At 41.6% G+C, this 21,420-nt stretch overlaps 1 protein-coding gene across 1 annotated transcript in view; it reads right to left on the reverse strand.

The window, feature by feature from the left end:
* The window catches only part of LOC121536642 (inactive dipeptidyl peptidase 10-like), a 235,357-nt gene extending 215,498 nt beyond the window's left edge, over positions 1–19,859 (reverse strand). The window contains exon 1 of the mRNA XM_041844050.2: positions 19,671–19,859. Within this exon, the coding sequence (XP_041699984.1) occupies positions 19,671–19,727 (57 nt within the window). The 5' untranslated portion in view covers positions 19,728–19,859. The remainder of the gene's footprint in view (positions 1–19,670) is intronic.
* Positions 19,860–21,420: the final 1,561 nt, after the last annotated feature.

Raw genomic sequence — 21,420 nt, forward strand, 5'->3', positions numbered from 1 at the left:
AAACATTATTTATAGTTTTATTGTTTTGTTGAATAGTCATGACTGGTTCAATATACTGTATCTGTCATAAGACGACAGTGGCGAAGGATATCATTGCTACTTAAAACGGATCCAAGTTCAGTTTTGAGATCCACCGGCGTCATTGCTATAGGGTTAGCTGGACGTTTCTGACTGGTCTTGGAACTGTGACAACGGGCAGCCTCTCCCTGCTTGGCTTGATGGGATATGTAGTAATTTTGCCAACCCAAACAGATATGTACACAGTCTTGTACCGTTAACCTTTTTAAAACTGACTATCATGTTTTTTGATTAAATCAAACTTTATTATTATAATGAGTAATCCAGGAATGTCATGAGTTAATTGACATGAGAAAACTGGTGAAAATAGCAACTCCACAATGACACAATGACTACAATGTAACAAGGTGAGTAGGACGGAGCCAGGCGCAGGACGTGTGAATCAAAGAACAGGGTTTATTTGGCCAATCCAGCAGTCCTCAGCAATGCATAAACTAAATACAGTGCGACTTAACCCTCCCATTGTCCTAGGGTCAAAATGACCCGCCACTGTGTTGAACCAACTTTATTTAATTTGTATATTTTTTGGATCATTTGTGAGAAGGAGGCAGTGATACTTTCTTTAAAGTCTCACTGCCTCCTTCTCACAAATGATCCCAAAAATATAAAAATTTAATAAAGTTGGTTCAACACAGTGGCGGGTCATTTTGACCCTAGGACAACGGGAGGGTTAAATGCGTACTGGGAAAACAAAACACACGGGTGAATATCCCGGCGAAAAAAGTAACATTATGCTCAACACGAGCTAGCGACACATCCACATGGAACAAGAACACACAAAGACATGGGGGAGCAGAGGGAATAATTATACAGAGACTGGTCAATAACAAAAGTTTCTCAATACTTTGTTATATACCCTTTGTTGGCAATGACACAGGTCAAACGTTTTCTGTAAGTCTTCACAAGGTTTTCACACACTGTTGCTGGTATTTTGGCCCATTCCTCCATGCAGATCTCCTCTAGAGCAGTGATGTTTTGGGGCTGTCGCTGGGCAACACGGACTTTCAACTCCCTCCAAAGATTTTCTATGTGGTTGAGATCTGGAGACTGGCTAGGCCACTCCAGGACCTTGAAATGCTCGTTACGAAGCCACTCCTTCGTTGCCCGGGCGGTGTGTTTGGGATCATTGTCATGCTGAAAGACCCAGCCACGTTTCATCTTCAATGCCCTTGCTGATGGAAGGAGGTTTTCACTCAAAATCTCACGATACATGGCCCCATTCATTCTTTCCTTTACACGGATCAGTCGTCCTGGTCCCTTTGCAGAAAAACAGCCCCAAAGCACGATGTTTCCACCCCCATGCTTCACAGTAGGTATGGTGTTCTTTGGATGCAACTCAGCATTCTTTGTCCTCCAAACACGACTTGAGTTGAGTTTTTACCAAAATGTTATATTTTGGTTTCATCTGACCATATGACATTCTCCCAATCCTCTTCTGGATCATCCAAATGCACTCTAGCAAACTTCAGACGGGCCTGGACATGTACTGGCTTAAGCAGGGGGACACGTCTGGCATTGCAGGATTTGAGTCCCTGAGCGGCGTAGTGTGTTACTGATGGTAGGCTTTGTTACTTTGGTCCCAGCTCTCTGCAGGTCATTCACTAGGTCCCCCGTGTGGTTCTGGGATTTTTGCTCACCGTTCTTGTGATCATTTTGACCCCACGGGGTGAGATCTTGCGTGGAGCCCCAGATCGAGGGAGATTATCAGTGGTCTTGTATGTCTTCCATTTCCTAATAATTGCTCACACAGTTGATTTCTTCAAACCAAGCTGCTTACCTATTGCAGATTCAGTCTTCCCAGCCTGGTGCAGGTCTACAATTTTATTTCTGGTGTCCTTTGACAGCTCTTTGGTCTTGGCCATAGTGGAGTTTGGAGTGTGACTGTTTGAGGTTGTGGACAGGTGTCTTTTATACTGATAACAAGTTCAAACAGGTGCCATTAATACAGGTAACGAGTGGAGGACAGAGGAGCCTCTTAAAGAAGAAGTTACAGGTCTGTGAGAGCCAGAAATCTTGCTTGTTTGTAGGTGACCAAATACTTATTTTCCACCATAATTTGCAAATAAATTCATTTAAAAATCCTACAATGTGATTTTCTGGATTTTTTTTCTCTCAATTTGTCTGTCATAGTTGACGTGTACCTATGATGAAAATTACAGGCCTCTCTCATCTTTTTAATTGGGAGAACTTGCACAATGGGTGGCTGACTAAATGCTTTTTTCCCCCACTGTATATCCTTAATAAAATAATTTGTGATGTTTAATTGTGTATGCCTCTCATTTTCCAGTTGACATGGAAAAACGTAATAAGCTCTATAGGGTAACACTTTACTTGACATCCAGTGTCATAACACATTATGACACAGTCATAACCATGTCATAATACACTATATATACAAAAGTATGTGGACACCCGGTCAAATTAGTGGATTCGGCTATTTCAGCCACACCCGTTGCTGACAGGTGTATAAAATCGAGCACACCTCCATACATTCTGGGGCTCCCGAGTGGCGCAGCGGTCTAAGGCACTGCATCTCAGTGCTTGAGGCGACACTACAGACTCCCTGGTTCGACTCCAGGCTGTATCACAACCGGCCGTGTTTGAGAGTCCCATAGGGCGGCGCACAATTGGCCCAGCGTCGTCCTGGTTTGGCCGGTGTAGGCCGTCATTGTAAATAAGAATTTGTTCTTAACTGACTTGCCTTGTTAAATAAAGGTCAAATAAAAATAAACAAACATTTAAAAAAATCTCGATAGGCTAACATTGGCTGTAGAATGGCCTTACTGAATAGCTCAGTGACTTTCAACATGGCACCGTCATAGGATGCCACCTTTTCAACAAGTCAGTTCGTCAAATTTCTGCCCTGCTAGAGCTGCCCCAGTCAACTGTAAGTGCTGTTATTGTGAAGTGGAAATGTCTAGGAGCAACAACGGCTCAGTGGTAGTCCATACAAGGCTCACAGGACAGCTGAGTGCTGAAGCTCGTAGCGCGTAAAACAAGAGCTTCATGAAATGGGTTTCCATGGCCGAGCAGCCGCACACAAGCCTGAGATCACCATGTGCATTGCCAAGCGTCGGCTGGAGTGGTGTAAAGCTCGCCGCCATTGGACTCTGGAGCAGTGGAAACGCGTTCTCTGGAGTGATGAATCACGCTTCACCATCTGGCAGTCCGACCGACAAATCTGGATTTGGCGGATGCCAGGAGAACGCTCTCTGCCCCAATGCATAGTGCCAACTGTAAAGTTTAAAGTTTAGTGGAGGAGGAATAATGGTCAAGGGGCTGTTTTTCATGGCTCGGGCTAGGCCCCTGAGTTCCAGTGAAAGGAAATCTTAACACTTCAGCATAAAATGACATTCTAGATGATTCTGTGCTTCCAACTTTGTGGCAACAGTTTGGGGAAGGCCGTTTCCTCTTTCAGCATGACAATGCCCCCATGCACAAAGCGAAGTCCATATGGAAATGGTTTGCCGAGATCGGTGGGAAAGAACTTGACTGGCCTGCACAGAGCACTGACCTCAACTCCATCAAACACCTTTGGGATGAATTGGAACGCCGACTGCGAGCCAGGCCTAATCGCCCAACATCAGTGCCCAACCTCACTAATGCTCTTGTGGCTGAATGGAAGCAAGTTTCCCGCAGCAATGTTCCAACATCTAGTGTAAAGCCTTCCCAGAAGAGTGGAGGCTGATAAAGCAGCAAAGGGGGGACCAACTCCATATTAATGCCCATGATTTTTTAATGAGATGTTCGACGAGCAGGTGTGCACATACTTTTGGTCATGTAGTGTGTGTCATAACCTGTTATAATATGGTCATAACACTGTCATGACACATAGACCTGTTTTCACATGTATTGCATTATTTTATGGCTGGTTATGACACCTTCATAACAGTGTCAAAACCCACAAAACCTACCACACAAGGCAACACAAGGCAATCAATTACACCATAGCCTGCGTGTCAACAGTATGTTTATGTTGTATATATATATTTTTTATTGACCATATTAAATTATCATTGTAATTACGCAAGTGGTGTAAAGTACTTAAGTACTGCTTAAGTAGTTTCTTGGGGTATCTGTACTTTACTTTCCTATCTACACTACCGTTCAAAAGTTTGGGGTTACTTAGAAATGTCCTTGTTTTTAAAAGAAAAGCCATTTTTTTGTCCTTTAAAATAACATCAAATTGATCAGAAATACAGTGTAGACATTGTTAATGTTGTAAATGGCAATTGTAGCTGGAATTTTTTTATGGAATATCTACATAGGCGTACAGAGGCCCATTATCAGCAACCATCAGTCCTGTGTTCCAATGGCACGTTGTGTTTGCTAATCCAAGTTTATCATTTAAAAAAAGGCTAATTGATAATTAGAAAACACTTTTGCAATTATGTTAGCACAGCTGAAAACTGTTGTGCTGATTAAAGAAGTAATACAACTGTCCTTCTTGAGACTAGTTGAGTATCAGGAGCCTCAGCAATTGTGGGTTCGATTACAGGCTCAAAATGGCCAGAAACAAAGAACTTTCTTCTGAAACCCATCAGTCTATTCTTGTTCTGAGAAATGAAGGCTATTCTATGCGAGAAATTACCAAGAAACTGAAGATCTCGTACAACGCTGTGTACTACTCCCTTCACAGAACAGAGCAAACTGGCTCTAACCAGAATAGAAAGAGGAGTGGGAGGCCCCTGTGCACAACTGAGCAAGAGGACACATACATTAGAGTGTCTAGTTTGAGAAACAGGAGCCTCACAGGTCCTCAACTGGCAGCTTCATTAAACAGTACCCGCAAAACACCAGCCTCAATGTCAACAGTGAAGAGGCGACTCCGGGATGCTGACCTTCTAGGCAGAGTTGCAAAGAAAAAGCCATATCTCAGACTGCCCATCTTAATCTTTTATTTTTATTGGCCAGTCTGAGATATGGCTTTTTCTTTGCAACTCTGCCTAGAAGGTCAGCATCCCGGAGTAGTCTCTTCACTGTTGACATTGAGACTGGTGTTTTGCGGGTAAAATAGCCATTTACAACATTAATAATGTCTACACTGTATTTCTGATCAATTTGATGTTATTTTAATGGACAAGAAAATTGATTTTATTTCGAAAACAAGGACATTTCTAAGTGACCCCAAACTTTTGAACGGTAGTGTATATTTTTTACAACTTTTAGTTTTAGTTCACTACATTCCTTAAGAAAATATTGTACTTTTACTCCATAAATTTTCCTTGACACCCAAAAGTACTCGTTACATTTTCAATGCTTAGTAGGAAATAGTCAAATTCACGCACTTATTATCGAACATCCCTGGTCATCCCTACTGCCTCTGATCTGGCGGACTCACTAAACACACATGCTTCATTTGTAAATGATGTCTGAATGTTGGAGTGTGCCCCTGGCTATCCGTAAATTTAAAAAAAAAACAAGAAAATGGTGGTGTCTGGTTTGCTTAATATAAGGAATTTAAAATGATTTATACTTTTACTTCTACTTTTGATTCTTAAGTACATTTTAGCAATTATATTTACTTTTGATACTTAAGTATATTTTAAACCAAATCCTTTTAGACTTTTACTCAAGTAGAATTTTACTAGGTGACTTATATTTTTACTTGACTCATTTTCTATTAAGGTATCTTTACTTTTACTCAAGTATGACAGTTGGGTACTTTTTTCACCACTGAATTACGCACACATGTCAGACATGCACCTACCCCAATGCTCTGTTGCTGATGACTGGGATGAATGCAGGAGCAGATTTCAGGAGCAGGACAAGACACCATATTTTTGACTGATGACTGATATAATGGCATGTACGTGATAGACCTATCTGGCTGATATGATTATGATGGTCATCATTTTTCTTCACAGTGTCATAAAGTGTTTTTTCTTAGCCCAAGTAAAGTGACACAGGATGGTCATAATGCTTCATGACAGTTTCAAAGTGTATTTTCTACAAGTTATTTAAAATGTGCTGGAAAAAAAACATGACTGTAAAGAATTCATTACGACAACAAAGGCTTTAAGAAACATATTTTCAAACGAAAGGAAACTTCTTGGCAGTGACAAAACTAATTTGAATAAATGTGGGTTTTGACACTCTTATGTAGGTGTCATAACCAGCCATAAAAGAACGCAATACATGTCACAACAGGCATAAATATATGTGTAATGACAGTGTTATGAACATATTATGACAGGTTATGACAGTTGGTGTCAAGTAAAGGGTTACCCAATATGGTAATACCTATGGCTTTCATAACCAACTCAGTGCCCTCAAGGTTAGTGTCCTCCCTGAGATTTGAAGGTTGGACAGTTCGATCACTGTCTGAGTCATACCAAAGACTGTAAAAATGGGACCAGATGCGTCTCTACTTGGCTCTCAACATTACGGAGATTGGTCCCGGGTAAGGCCCTGTACTTGTAAGGATGTACTTGTACATCCAGCTGCCTCACACAACAGAAACTGCCTCACACTAGAGAAACAGGCTCCTGCTCCTATGAGCCGTTCCCTCTCGCACAAGCCAAAGCTCGTGCAAAGCTTCGCTCTTACTTACTTTGGCTTGCAGCTTTAAAATCAGCAGTTGAAACACTAACAAAACATTTTCCCTGCCCCTGATTCGGTAAAAAGCTGAGGGATGGGGCTGGAGAAAATTCATAGACAAAGCTATGGATGAAAGGACTGACAATTCATGCTATCAAAATAATAGTTTTCACCATGTTTTGAGGGTATATAGTACTTATTTACATTTACTTTGTTTGCTAACACTGGAGTAAAACAAGCTTATATTTTGGGTTCTGATGGGGTAGAAAAGTTGAACTAAGCTTATGAGGCATATATAAATTATATTCTTCAAGAATCAAAGGTTGCATCCAAAAATGGATGTAGCAACTGCAGATTGCCCCTTTAACAGTATTGAGTCAAGGAACAGCAATACTGCTCAAGAAAATATGGTGCCACAGTACTTAAGGGGCAGCGCAGGCGGGGTTCCTATCCATTTACATTTACATTTTAGTCATTTAGCAGACGCTCTTATCCAGAGCGACTTACAGTTAGTAAGTGCATACATTATTATTTTTCTTTTTTTCATACTGGCCCCCCGTGGGAATCGAACCCACAACACTGGCATTGCAAACGCCATGCTCTACAAACTGAGCTACATCCCTGCCGGCCATTCCCTCCCCTACCCTGGACGACACTGGGCCAATTGTGCGCCGCCCCATGGGTCTCCCGGTCGCGGCCGGCTACGACAGAGCCTGGATTCGAACCAGGATCTATAGTGGCACAGCTAGCACTGCGATGCAATGCCTTAGACCACTGCGCCACTCCCCCATTTGGGGAGTCTATCCCTTGTGGGAATACCCTGATGGTGCCATGACAGATATGAAAACCTGCAGTTTTTGTAAATACTGTCCCACCAAGGACTAACTCAAAGACTACTGGCCAAAGCCAAAGGGGTCTTTCCCCCTCTCACACACACAGTCACTGTGTCAATATACTGTATACAGTGCATTCCGAAAGTATTCAGACCCCTTGACTTTTTCCACGTTGTTACGTTACAGCCTTATTCTAAAACGGATTAAATTGTTGTTTTTTTCTCATCAATTACACACAATACCCCACTATTACAAAGCAAAAACAGGTTTTTAGATTTTTTAACAAATTTATAAAAATAGACAAAACTGAAATATTACATTTACACAATTATTCAGACCCTTTACTCAGTACTTTGTTGAAGCACCTTTGGCAGCGATTACAGCCTCAAGTCTTCTTGGGTATGACGCTACAAGCTTGGCAAACCTGTATTTGGGGAGTTTCTCCCATTTCTCTCTGCAGATCTCCTCAAGCTCTGTCAGGTTGGATGGGGAGCGTCGCTGCACAGCTATTTTCAGGTCTCTCCAGAGATGTTCGAATCGGATCAAGTCCGGGCTCTGGCTGGGTCACTCAAGGACATTCAGAGACTTGTCCTGAAGCTGCTCCTGCGTTGTCTTGGCTGTGTGCTTAGGGTCGTTGTCCTGTTGGAAGGTGAACATTCGCCCCTGTCTGAGGTCCTGAGCGCTCTGGAGCAGGTTTTCATCAAGGATCTCTCTGTACTTTTCTCCATTAATCTTTCCCTCGCTCCTGACTAGTCTCCCAGTCCCTGCCACTGAAAAACTACCCCTCAGCATGATGCTGCCAACACCATGCTTCAACGTAGGGATGTTGCCAGGCTTCCTCCAGACGTGACACTTGTCATTCAATCTTGGTTTCATCATGGTCTGAGAGTCCTTTAGGTGCCTTTTGGCAAACTCCAAGTGGCTGTCATGTGCCTTTTACTGAGGAGTGGCTTCTGTCTGACCACTCTACCATAAAGGCCTGATTGGTGGAGTGCTGCAGAGATGGTTTTCCTTCTGGAAGGTTCTCCCATCTCCACAGAGGAACTCTGGAGCTCATTCAGAATGACCATCGGGTTCTTGGTCACCTCCCTGACCAAGGTCCTTCTCCTCTGATTGCTCAGTTTGGCCGGGCGGCCAGCTCTAGGAAGAGTCTTGGTGGTTCCAAACTTCTTCCATTTAAGAATGATGGAGGCCACTGTGTTCTTGGGGACCTTCAATGCTGCAGACATTTTTTGGTACCCTTCCCCAGATCTGTGCCTCGACACAATCCTGTCTAGGAGCTCTACGGACAATTCCTTCAACCTCATGTCTTGGTTTTTGCTCTGACATGCACTGTAAACTGTGAGATCTTACATAGACAGGTGTGTGCCTTCCCAAATCATGTCCAATCAATTGAATTTACCACAGGTGGACTCCAATCAAGTAGTAGAAACATCTCAAGGATGATAAATGGAAACAGGATGCACATGAGCTCAACTTCGAGTCTCATAGCAAAGGGTCTGAATACTTAAGTAAATAAGGTGTTTCTGTTTTTTATTTGTAGTAAATTAGCAAAAAATTCTTTAAAAAACTGTTTTCGCTTTGTCATTATGGGGTATTGTGTGTAGATTGATGAGAATTATTTTAAAAAACCTGTAACATAACAAAATGTGGACAAAGTCAAGGGGTCTGAACACTTTCCAAATGCACTGCATATATTTGTATTTATTTATTTGTTAGACCAGAATTATTTTAGTAGGTAATGTCAATCCACTCATATTGACTTGACCCTTACCATAGCCAGCTAGCTAGCTAGTTAGCTACATACGCTGAGTACACCTCCACAAGTCTGGTTCATCCTTGTGAGCAAAATCCAAATGCCTGAAGGTACCACGTTCATCTATACAAACAATGTAACGCAAGTATAAACACCATGGGACCACGCAGCCGTCATACCGCTCAGGAAGGAGACGCGTTCTGTCTCCTGGAGATGAACGTACTTTGGTGCGAAAAGTGCAAATCAATCCCAGAACAACAGCAAAGGACCTTGTGAAGATGCTGGAGGAAACAGGTACAAAAGTATCTATATCCACAGTAAAACGAGTCCTATATCGACATAACCTGAAAGGCCGCTCAGCAAGGAAGAAGCCACCGCTCCAAAACTGCCATAAAAATGCCACATTACGGTTTGCAACTGCACATGAGGACAAAGACTGTACTTTTTGGAGAAATGTCCTCTGGTCTGATGAAACAAAAATAGAACTGTTTGGCCATAATGACCATCGTTATGTTTGGAGGAAAAATGGGATGGCTTGCAAGCCGAAGAACACCATCCCATCCGTGAAGCACGGGGGTGGCAGCATCATGCTGTGGGGGTGCTTTGCTGCAGGAGGGACTGGTGCACTTCACAAAATAGATTGCATCATGAGGAAGGAAAATTATGTGGATATATTGAAGCAACATCTCAAGACATCAGTCAGGAAGTTAAAGCTTGGTCGCAAATGGGTCTTCCAAATGGACAATGACCCCAAGCATACTGGCAAAATGGCTTAAGGACAACAAAGTCAAGGTATTGGAGTGGCCATCACAAAGCCCTGACCTCAATCCTATAGAAAATGTGTGGGCAGAACTGAAAAAGCGTGTGCGAGCAAGGAGGCCTACAAACCTGACTCAGTTACACCAGCTCTGTTAGGAGGAATGGGCCAAAATTCACCCAACTTATTGTGGGAAGCTTGTGGAAGGCTACCCAAAACGTTTGACCCAAGTTAAACAATTTAAAGGCAATGCTACCAAATACTAATTGAGTGTATGTAAACTTCTGACCCACTGGGAATGTGATTAAAGAAATAAAAGCTGAAATAAATCATTTTCTCTACTATTATTCAGACATTTCACATTCTTAAAATAAAGTGATGATCCTAACTGACCTAAGCCAAGGAGTTTTTACTAGGATTAAATGTCAGGAATTGTGAAAAACTGAGTTTAAATGTATTTGGCTAAGGTGTATTTAAACTTCCGACTTCAACTGTATACTGAGATCATGTGACAGATCATGTGACACTTAGATTGCACACAGGTGGACTTTATTTAACTAATTATGTGACTTCTGAAGGTAATTGGTTGTACCAGATCTTATTTAGGGGCTTCATAGCAAAGGGGGTGAATACATATGCACACACCACTTTTCCGTTATTTATTTTTTTGAATTATTTGAAACATGTAATTTTTTTTATTTCACTTCACCAATTTGGACTATTTGGTGAAATCCAAATAAAAATCCATTTAAATTACAGGTTGTAATGCAACAAAATAGGAAAAACTCCAAGGCGGATGAAAACTTTTGCAAGACACTGTAATTTGTATGTAATGCATCATTCTCTTTGATGATCCATAAATCCAGGTAATTATTTTTTTTCTTATCAGTCTGCATGGTGAATTTGAGATATTCATAGCTCTCGTTTAATAGAGTTTGAAATTAATTTAGTTCCTGCTGACTTCCTTCCCAGAGCACAAAGACATCTATGTATCTCTTCCATAGGAGGATTTTATCAAGTAGGGGTTGTGTCTGTTTTGTAAATGAGTGCTTCCTCAAATTGTCGCACATACAGGTTCGCATAGTTGGGGGCAAACGGGAGCCCATGGCTACACCCCTAATTTGAAGGAAAAAGTCTGACTCAAAGATGAAGTAGTTATTGGATAATACCAGTTCAGCGAGTTGCAAGATGCAATCATTGGATGGCGCAAGGGTAGGGTCTCTCTGCTGAAGGAAGTGTTGCAGCGCCTGCAAGCCTCCAGTGTGTGGGATGTTAGTGTACAAGCTCTCCACATCAAAAGTGGCCAGCAGGGTGCCCCCTGGTATCCTTCCTAAGCCTGCTATCAATGAGATCATGTGCCTAGTGTCTTTGAAAATGTATCTGTGATAAGATGCAAAAAAAAAACATTTGTAAAAAGGTATTAATTAGCATGTTGGCTATTTAGAATTGTATAATAGTAGCCAAGTCAGTTGAATGTCGTGTTTTTTGGGTCACTACCATGGCATGAAAATACTATCGTATTTGCATCAGTACCATGGTATTTTCCTGCCATGGTAGTGACCAAACAAACATGATAATAACATGGTATTTTTTTCATTGTACTACCATGGTACATTTTTGTAAGGGCTTTGAGTGGTGGACCATTCTTGATACACATGGGAAACTATTGAGCGTGAAAAAAACTCAGCAGCTTTGCAGTTCTTGACACAATCCAGTGTGCCTGGCACCTACTACCATACCCTGTTCAAAGGCACTTAAATGTTTTGCTCGCCCAATCACCCAATAAATGGCACACATAAACAATCCATGTCTCAATTGTCTCAAGGCTTCAAAATCCTTCTTTAACCTGTCTCCTCTCCTTCATCTACACTGATTGAAGTGGATTTAACAAGTGACATCAATAAGGGATCATTGCTTTCACCTGGATTCACCTGGTCAGTCTATGTCATGGAAAGAGCAGGTGATCTTAATGTTTTGAATGCTTGCTGCAAGATGCTAGCCATCATATTAGCTGTTAGTAGCTTGCAGCAAGCACCATGCCCGATCTGTCTCCCCGTGTCTCCTCCCGTGATCTCCTCGCTCACCGGCTGTTGTTGCCAGCTAGCCAGCATAGCAAAGCTTATCTATACAGTCTACTGAGTTATTCAGCATATAGTACAGCTTCGCCTCTTCCTCTCTGGGCATAGCTAGCAAGCCCATGGAACCTCTTCTGTCTCACTTTACTGAAACACTGCCCATAGTGTTTGATTGACAGGTCTAACACAAGTAAAAAAAGACAGCTATAGCAGCTTAGCCGGCACCGCACACTATCTCTATCAGTTTGGGCCATGTTTACTGCCTCACAGAGCTTTGTTCTATTTTAATGCAGCTGTCGCAAAGAGCTCAATTTCTCAACTTGACAAGTCCAATTTCTAGGCTTTTTTTTGTGCCATCCCTCATTTTCAAAGAGTCCAAAATCTAGTTAATTTTTGCTACCTTTTTAAGTGATGATAATGATCTACACTTTCCTGCTTTCAGAGCTCTTCCACTATCTATAGCTGGCAGATTTGTGAAGAGGATGAGGGGAAGAGGAATCCAGAAGAAGAATAAAGAGATTAATACTAAAATAACTAGAAAGGCAGTGACACCTTCACACGGTTTCAAAAGAGCTTAGATTTCCAAATGAAAGCCATCGTATCTCAAGTTGTATTATGCTGATCTCAACTTCCGACTTGTGCTTGAAAGTCTTGTCAAGTCTTCAGAGTTGACAAGCCTCAATCCCATGCAAGCAAAATGACCACTGAAGTGTGACCTTCCCAAGTAGTCCAACTTTCCATTCTTAATCTGTTTTTGACTCAACTGAGGGTGAGTTTGCAGAAGGCCTCGCCTATACGTTGCACGTTATTTCTCTCAACAACCCAGCCACAGAGCCACAATAGAGTAACATAAAACTTTTGTTTGACGGTCAATCTTCTATGTGTGAGTGAACAACATTTGTAAATGAAGCACTTTGCTTTTCTACAAGATGCGTGATTCTAGGTCGACAAGAGAAACGTGCTACTTTAACTATGAAAGCTTTGGGAAACCCACCGCTGACTATTCCACGGATTCTAAGTAACAGCTACCAAGATTGATCAAATCAAACTAGCACATAAAGCACTCTTGCTTCCCAGTATGGGACAAAATTTATATGATATGACATTGTGCATCTTCACATCATTGCAGTCCTTGGCAAAGTCAGCAGGTTTGCGTTACTCATACCGGGGCCTGTAGTGGAAGCTAAAAGAAGATTCACCCATACACAATAAATAAGCCGACCACATCTTGTATTAAAGAGCCTATTTATTCCACATCTGAGATTAAAGAAATATGAGGACAGATTCCTGAATAGAGCTGTGAGTTAATATTGAATCCCCATGGACAATACTCTGCAGTTACTTTCTATTGATGATGTACACTGAGTGTAGAAAACATTAGGAACACTTGCTCTTTCCATGACATAGATTGACCAGCAGTAGCTTGTAGCTAGATTGACCAGTCAGTTTGGCCGGGCGGCCAGCTCTAGGAAGAGTCTTGGTGGTTCCAAACTTCTTCCATTTAAGAATGATGGAGGCCACTGTGTTCCTGGGGACCCTCAATGCTGCAGACATTTTTTGGTACCCCTACCCAGATCTGTGCCTCAACATAATCCCAGATCTCTACGGACAATTCCTTCGACCTCATGGCTTGGTTTTTTCTCTGACATGCACTGTCAACTGTGGGACCTTATATAGAAAGGTGTGTGCCTTTCCAAATCATGTCCAAATCAATTGAATTTACCACAGGTGGACTTCAATCAGGTTGTAGAAACATCTCAAGGATGATCAATGGAAACAGGATGCACCTGAGCTCAATTTTGAGTCTCATAGCAAATGGTCTGAATACTTATGTAAATAAGGTATTTCTGTTTTTTATTTTTAATAAATTTGCTAACATTTCTAAAAACCTGTTTTCACTATGTCATTATGGGGTATTGTGTGTAGATTGCTGAGGAACATTATTAATTTAATCAATTTTAGAATAAGGCTGTAACGTAACAAAATGTGGAAAAAGGGAATATCATTATGAATCCATAGTGTCTGTAGCTTTTAGATGTCTATCTGGATCCACCATGCACATTTAGGTCAACTACTTGGCAAACAAATTATTGGCAAACATTGTTATTGGCCAAAGCAGGGTTATTTTGACGAGGGTCTACTTTCAACAGCACTTCTGCTAGCCTCACTCTCGTGTCAACAACAACGTCAACAACAAACAAACTGTTGACCTAGTAGCTCATTGTCTCTCAGGGCAGAGTGAAGCATCATGGGAGTTGAGAGTTTATTTTGCATGATTTTTCATATCTCCTTCCAACAACAACCCATGCAGTCCCTCTCTATCCGAACTATAAAGCATTTTTCACCACATTTGCTTTACATAACAAATTGCCCACCGGGGCATCCAAACACACTGATACAATGGCCATCTACGACTCCCTAGGCTGAATGCATCTTCATGGTGCCAGACTCAAAGAGCATTGTACTGCACACCAAACACTAGCTACTGTATCTTAAGAGTTTTCTCTGTTTGAGATCTTGGTATTTACTGGCATTTGTCCCAAGACGAACACTGATGGCCAAATGTTAACATGAAATATGCAACTCAGTATGAGTATGGTTGCTATTGATGGCTTAATATTTGCTATTAATAGCTTAATGTCAGCTTATTGAGAGTTCATTGAAAATAGATGGCCCTTTTTTAATTAGTTGGAATTTCAGTTCATTTCCTGAATTGACTGCACCTCAATTCAAATTGACACCAACCCTGGTATTAAAAGTAGATTTGCAAAAAAAACTCAAATCACAAGACTGTCCCAAGGTAAGATTTGTCCCTGTAAAGTAAGCCTTACCAGGTACAGTAGCATTATGGTATAATGATATAAAATTGTAATTTAGCAGACACTGCTATCCTAAACAACTTACAGGCATTACATGAATTCAACATACAGTTGTATGGTCCAAGTGGAAACTCGATTCCCAATGAACCGGTAATCACATATCAAATGTGATTATACTGTACACTAAGTCAATCATCAGTGCAGTGGCAACAGGGAGAGAGCCTACACAGAAAAAAAGGTGCTATCTAGAACCTAAAAGATTTCTTCGGCTGTCCCCATAGGAGAACCCTTTGAAGAACCCTTTTTGGTTCCAGGTAGAATGCTTTTGGATTCCACAGAGGGTTCTACATGGAACCCAAAAGGGTTCTACCTGGAACCATAAAGGGTTTTACCTGAAACCAAAAAGGGTTCTACCTGGAAGCAAAAAGGGTTATACCTGGTACCAAATAGGGTTATCCTATGGGGATAGCCGAAAAACCCTTTTGGAACCCTTTTTTTCTATGAGTGTATAGAGCCATGGGATGTGGCTCTGTAGTGGTGGTACTTCTGAATTACACTTACTGTATGTATATGTACATGTACATTGTTAATAGCACACTGGCCTGAGGCCAGTAAAAGCATACTGGGATAAGCCAGGGCAGAGGGTGTGGGATTTTGGGGGTCATCCAACTTACCGTCAGGAAAACCCTTGGGGATAGACTGGTGGTCTTGTCAGGGTTGTGTTTTTTTGCCCAGTTACTATAGTTAGCACCTGACATACTGTATGTTCATTATGTAAGTGTAAGGGTACAATAGTTTTTTGGGGGGGTTAAACTATTGTGTCAGCATCCATGATATTGTTCTAAGTATGTCACTGCAGTAGATGCTTTGAAACTTGCAACGCTCAAGTCCTCCATGGAAATCCACAGCAAGATATCGTCATTAATAAGACAGAAAGCAAATGCACAATTCAATAGCCCTGGGTGAGATGTGCACTTTCATTTATCTGTTTAAACTGCAGGGAATCCATGCCCTAATTGTTTTTTATTTTCCAAGGCTCATTTTTTTGAACACATACACACATCATTTATATCTGTTAGATTTTGAACAGAAATAGCCCACAAACACAAAGACATGAATGCATTAATGCAAAGGTAGGCTAAGCTATTATCCAGTATATTGGCCAGATACTCAAGTGGCCGCTCTAACAATGAAAATACATTTCTTCAAAAATGGAAGGCATTCTGGAGGAGGCAAGATCAGGTGGGACCATTCTAGCCAATGAGAGGACATACACACGTGTGAACAACAGGCACAACAGTTTCCACTACGTACCCCAGCCACGAAGATCGAAATTGGCTATATCGTAACAATTCATGAATACAAAAATGTGCTTTTTGGTCTTAATTGAAGGTTATGGTTAGGCATAAGGTTAGCAGTGTGGTTAAGGTTAGAAGATGATTTGTAAAAATTGTGGTAACTAGTGACGACTAGGCACAACTCCGATATATATATAGTGTTTTTTCTCAAATTTGCTGGGATGTCACGTGTCCTACTTATCAGTACACCCGTAACAATGTAATCATTACGAAACTTCTATTCGATCAAATAAGCCACACATAGAAAATAAGCCATACATGTTTTTGTTAGCCAAATTCTACACACTCATTGACCTCCATACAAAAACTCCTCGCTTGGTGAGCGAAAAAATATGAAAAAACACCATCCTGTTGGAGAATTTTGGGCCCACCTCTTCCTCTCTGCCTTCCCCTATACCCATACAAGCACACAGGCACACGTACACATACAAACTCTCTCTCTCATCCTCTCTCATTCAAACACACGCACTCTCTCTCTCTCACTCTCTTACACACACACACACACACACACACATATATGCACGCACAAACATACAAACACACACAGACCGACATTTCTGCGGTAGCCTAATTGAAAGTGATGCAAAACTTCAGAACCAAACTGCACGTACCCAAGTATGTTCACATCATGGACAAATTACTGCATGCTGTGCTATTGAAAGGTTTAACAAATGAAATGTTAATGTGACAGGCTACGTTCAGCTACCTCATAAAGGTAGTCTTCTCCAAAGTCACATTAATCATTCAATCATCTCCTAGGCTACTGAAGGCACTCAGAGACAGTCCTATAAGAGGAACGCCATTTGTCCTAAGTTTAATCATTTATTTTGTATATTATTTTGTTGTTGTAATTTTTACCCCATTTTGTCTCTCCCCAATTTCGTGATTGCGATCTTGTCTCATCGCTGCAACTCCCCAAGCTTGGCTTGGCGGGTCCGAAACATGACCCGCCAAGCCAAGCTTCTTAACACCCCCTTGCTTAACCCAGCTGCACCAATGTGTCGGAGGAAACACTGTTCAACTGACGACCGAAGTCAGCCTGCAGGCACCCGGCCCCCCACAAGGAGTCGCTAGAGCACGATGAGCCAAGTAAAGCTCCCCAGGCCAAACCCTCCCCTAACCCGGACGACGCTGGGCCAATTGTGCGCCACCATATGGGACTCCTGGTCACGGCCGGTAATGACACAGTCTGGGATCGAACCCCAGGTTGTAGTGATGCCGCAACACTGTGATAAAGTGCCTTACATGCTGACCAGACCACTCGCGTGTGTGCATCTGCATGCGCCATCGCGCGCATGTTGATTTTGTCCACCCACACCAGACACACGCAGGTTGAAATATCAAAACGAACTCTGAACCAACTATATTAATTTGGGGACAGGTCGAAAAGCATTAAACATGTATGGCAATTTAGCTAGCTAGCTAGATGTTGCTAGCTAATTTATCCTGGGATATAAACATTGGGTTGCTATTTTACCTGAAATGCACAAGGTCCTCTACTCCGACAATTAATCCACAGATAAAAGGGTAAACCGAGTTTGTTTCTAGTAATCTCTCCTCCTTCAGACTTCTTCTTCTTCTTTGGACTTTATATGGTGGTTGGCAACCAACTTTAAGGTGTATTCCCACCACCATCTGGACTGGAGTGTGGACCTCAGTTCAACTTTCAATCACCCACGTGGGTATATGCTCCTAAAAAACAATGAGGAGATGGGAGAGGCGGGACTTGCAGCGCACGAGCAGTGTGGGTACAATGATTGAATAACATGTATGTGTACATATATTTTGCAACACTCGCGCACGCGACGTGGGCGGTGTGGTCAGCATGTTAGACCGCTGCCCCACTCGGGAGGCCACTAAGTTTAATATTTTATCCAGCCCTACAGTGCCTTCAAAAAATATTCACTCCTCATTCCTTTTTCCCCAAAAAATTGTGTTACAGCCTTAATTGAGTAGTGAATTAAAAGCACAGATTCAACCACAAAGATCAGGGAGGTTTTTCAATGCCTCGCAATGAAGAGCAATGATTGGTAGATAAAATAAAAAGCACACGCTGACTAATATCCCTTATTAATTACACTTTGGATGGTGTATCAATATACCCAGTCACTACAAAGAGACAGGCGTCCTTCCTAACTCAGTTTCCGGAGAGGAGGGAAACTGCTCAGGGATTTCACCATGAGGCCAATGGTGATTTTAAAACAGTTACAGAGTTTAATGGTTGTGATATGAGAAAACTGAGGATGGATCAACAACATTGTAGTTAATCCACAATACTAACCTAAATGACAGAGTGAAAAGAAGGAAGCCTGTACAGAATACAAATATTCCAAAACATGCATCCTGTTTGCAACAAGGCACTTAAGTAATACTGCAAAAACATTAGCAAAGAAATTAATATTTTGTCCTGATTACAAAGCGTTATGTTTGGGGCAAATCCAACACAACACATCACTGAGTACCACCATTTTCAAGAATGGTGTTGGCTGCATCCTGTTATGGGTATGCTTGTCATCGGCAAGAACTAGGGAGTTTTTGGGGATAAAAAGAAACGGAATACAGCTAAGCACAGGCAAAATCCTAGAGGAAAACCTGGTTCAGTCTACTTTCCAACAGACACTGGGAAACAAATGTACCTTTCAGGAGGTCAATAACCTACAACACAAGGCTAAATCTACACTGGAGTTGCTTACCAAGATGACATTGAATGTTCCTGAGTGGCCTAGCTACAGTTTTTGTCTTAAATCGGCTTGAAAATCTATGAAAATGGCTTTCTTGCGATGATCAACAACCAACTTGACCAGGCTTGAATCATTGTAAAAAGAATAATGGAAAAATCCAGGTGTGCAAAGCTCTAAGAGATTTACCCAAAAAGACTCACAGATGTAAACCATAAGGTGTTTCTAACATGTATTGTCTCAGGGTGGTGAATAGTGAAGATATATTAGTAGATTATTTTTTGTAATTTGCTTAAGGCTTTTTCTTCCACTTTGTGTTTTGTGTAGATCGTTCACCAAACATTTTAATTACGTCCATTTTAATCCTACTTTGTAACCCAAAAATGTGCGATTTTTTTTTTCAAGGGGTGTGAATACTTTATGAAGGCACTGTAAGTAATACAACCAGCATCATCTTTGTGAGAGATTGGCGGACACGAGCGCAATTTCGCACAATGATTGATAACAATGTTATCTCTATCAGGTGTCCATTCATTGTGCCTGCTAGGAGTCCCACAAACTCAAGTTTATAGCCTAAGTTAGTTGATCTGAGATGACAAAAACAGAAAGCTTTTCCCTACATTGGAAACGTGTTTACTCAGTAGACTAATGCTTGGGGATGGGGTCCCGAGTCAAAAACGTAACCAATTCACAAACTTGCAAAGGTAAGTAACACATCCGTACACGCAAAACATCCGTCGATATGAAATAACCGCTCACTTTACATCGCTGCTTACCTTATCATCAGAAGAGTAACGACGAACATTCTGGGATACTCCGGCAGTTTGATTCATGTTTCAGCACCTTGGACCGCTCCAGTGGCGGCAGAAAGAAATATAAATCACCGTGCGCCTTTATGAATCCGCGCTCTCTTTGTATTGAGCAAGCAATGTTATGTTGGTGATAGATAGAGCGCAATTGGCCGACAGGGGACTCGTTGGAACTAGTGATGGGTCGTTCTCGAATGAACGGCTCTTTTTTATGGCTCTTTTTGGTGAACGTGAGGAACCGAATCGCATCTGTGAAAGAGCCGTTCATTTGGCTCCCTGATTGGCATACTGTTACTACTGCTTTTTGAGCTCCAGACAACTATTATCTGCATATAACATTATATGCAACAACATTCTCTGAAGGTTGTAATTCCTTACGACAGGAACAATAGATAGTGAGGAGAGATACTTTTTTATGGTCCACACACATTTTTACAGTGCTTTAAAAAAACTTTTTCTGCTGGCCATCTAATAATTTGGTCAGGGTAACAATGTATTTGAACTCACATGTGACGGTCTGACATAATGGCAGGCAACTTTGTAGGCTTTACATTAGAGATGTGATATTTTTTTGCTGAATGTCTCTTTTAGCTGAATAGAGCCAAATGATCCGGCTCAATGCCCATCACTAGTTGGAACTAGTTTACTATTCCGTTTTTTCGCGCTGTGCTTTTTCTGCTATGACATGCATGGTTTCTCAGCCAATGATGCCCGTGCGTCAAAGGTTAGTGCTATCCGGTATCCTTGGGACTGCCCTACCCCAGTAGTGGCCGCTGATTGGCTGAATACCCGGGGCGCGAGGTATTCAGTTTTCGAACTACAAGTAGTTTCTTTGAGAAGATATATAAAGTGATCTGTGCATTTGAACAACAGCATAAATACACCTATTTCACTTTTGCATGTCAAAACCTAATGACTGCCACTGTTTGGAACAGATTCAATTATATTATATTTTTTATTTAGCAGACGCTCTTATCCAGAACGACTTACAGGAGCAATTAGGGTTAAGTGCCTTGCTCAAGGGCACATCGACAGACATCGACACCTAGTCGGCTCAGGGATTAGAACCAGTGACCTTTCGGTTACTGGCACAACGCTCTTAACCACTAAGCTACCTGCCGCCCCAATTATACTATTTAGAATGAGCAGCCAGCTCACAAATGCACCAGGGAGAATGCAACAGTGATTATCTATCTGGGGATAGCTAGCTAACATCATGTCAGAAAGCATGATGCGCTAGCCAGTTATCTTTCATTATGAAATAACTTCACATTTCCGAGTTAGTCAGATATTAGTTTAGAAAGACTGGAAAGAAAGCTACCAACATATCAAAGGTAGATAACTGGTTAATTAGACTCCAAAAATCGACCAATCTATTTAAATGTTTCTCAAAATTACTGTAGATGGCAAATTAATTTGATCATGCTTTGTGATACACCCGGTTTTATGCTGTTTTAGTCCACACAACATGTCACCCTGTCACCTACAGTAGAACCTGACGAACAACATGGGGGGAAAGGAATATTTGCCATGCTTTTTTGTCCTACCAGATCCGCGATGAGAAGGTTCTAGCTAGTGTATCCCTCTGTCCTTCGACTCTTGTTGGATGTAGTTGTCCGGTTTATCAGGTCCCAGGCTCCCATGACTCTTATAATTATTTATTTACAAGTTAATTACAATTCGTTTTTACTTTAGCGCCATCTGTACCTGATAGAGC

Source organism: Coregonus clupeaformis, chromosome 23 (assembly GCF_020615455.1).
Source record: "Coregonus clupeaformis isolate EN_2021a chromosome 23, ASM2061545v1, whole genome shotgun sequence".
NCBI lineage: Eukaryota > Metazoa > Chordata > Actinopteri > Salmoniformes > Salmonidae > Coregonus > Coregonus clupeaformis.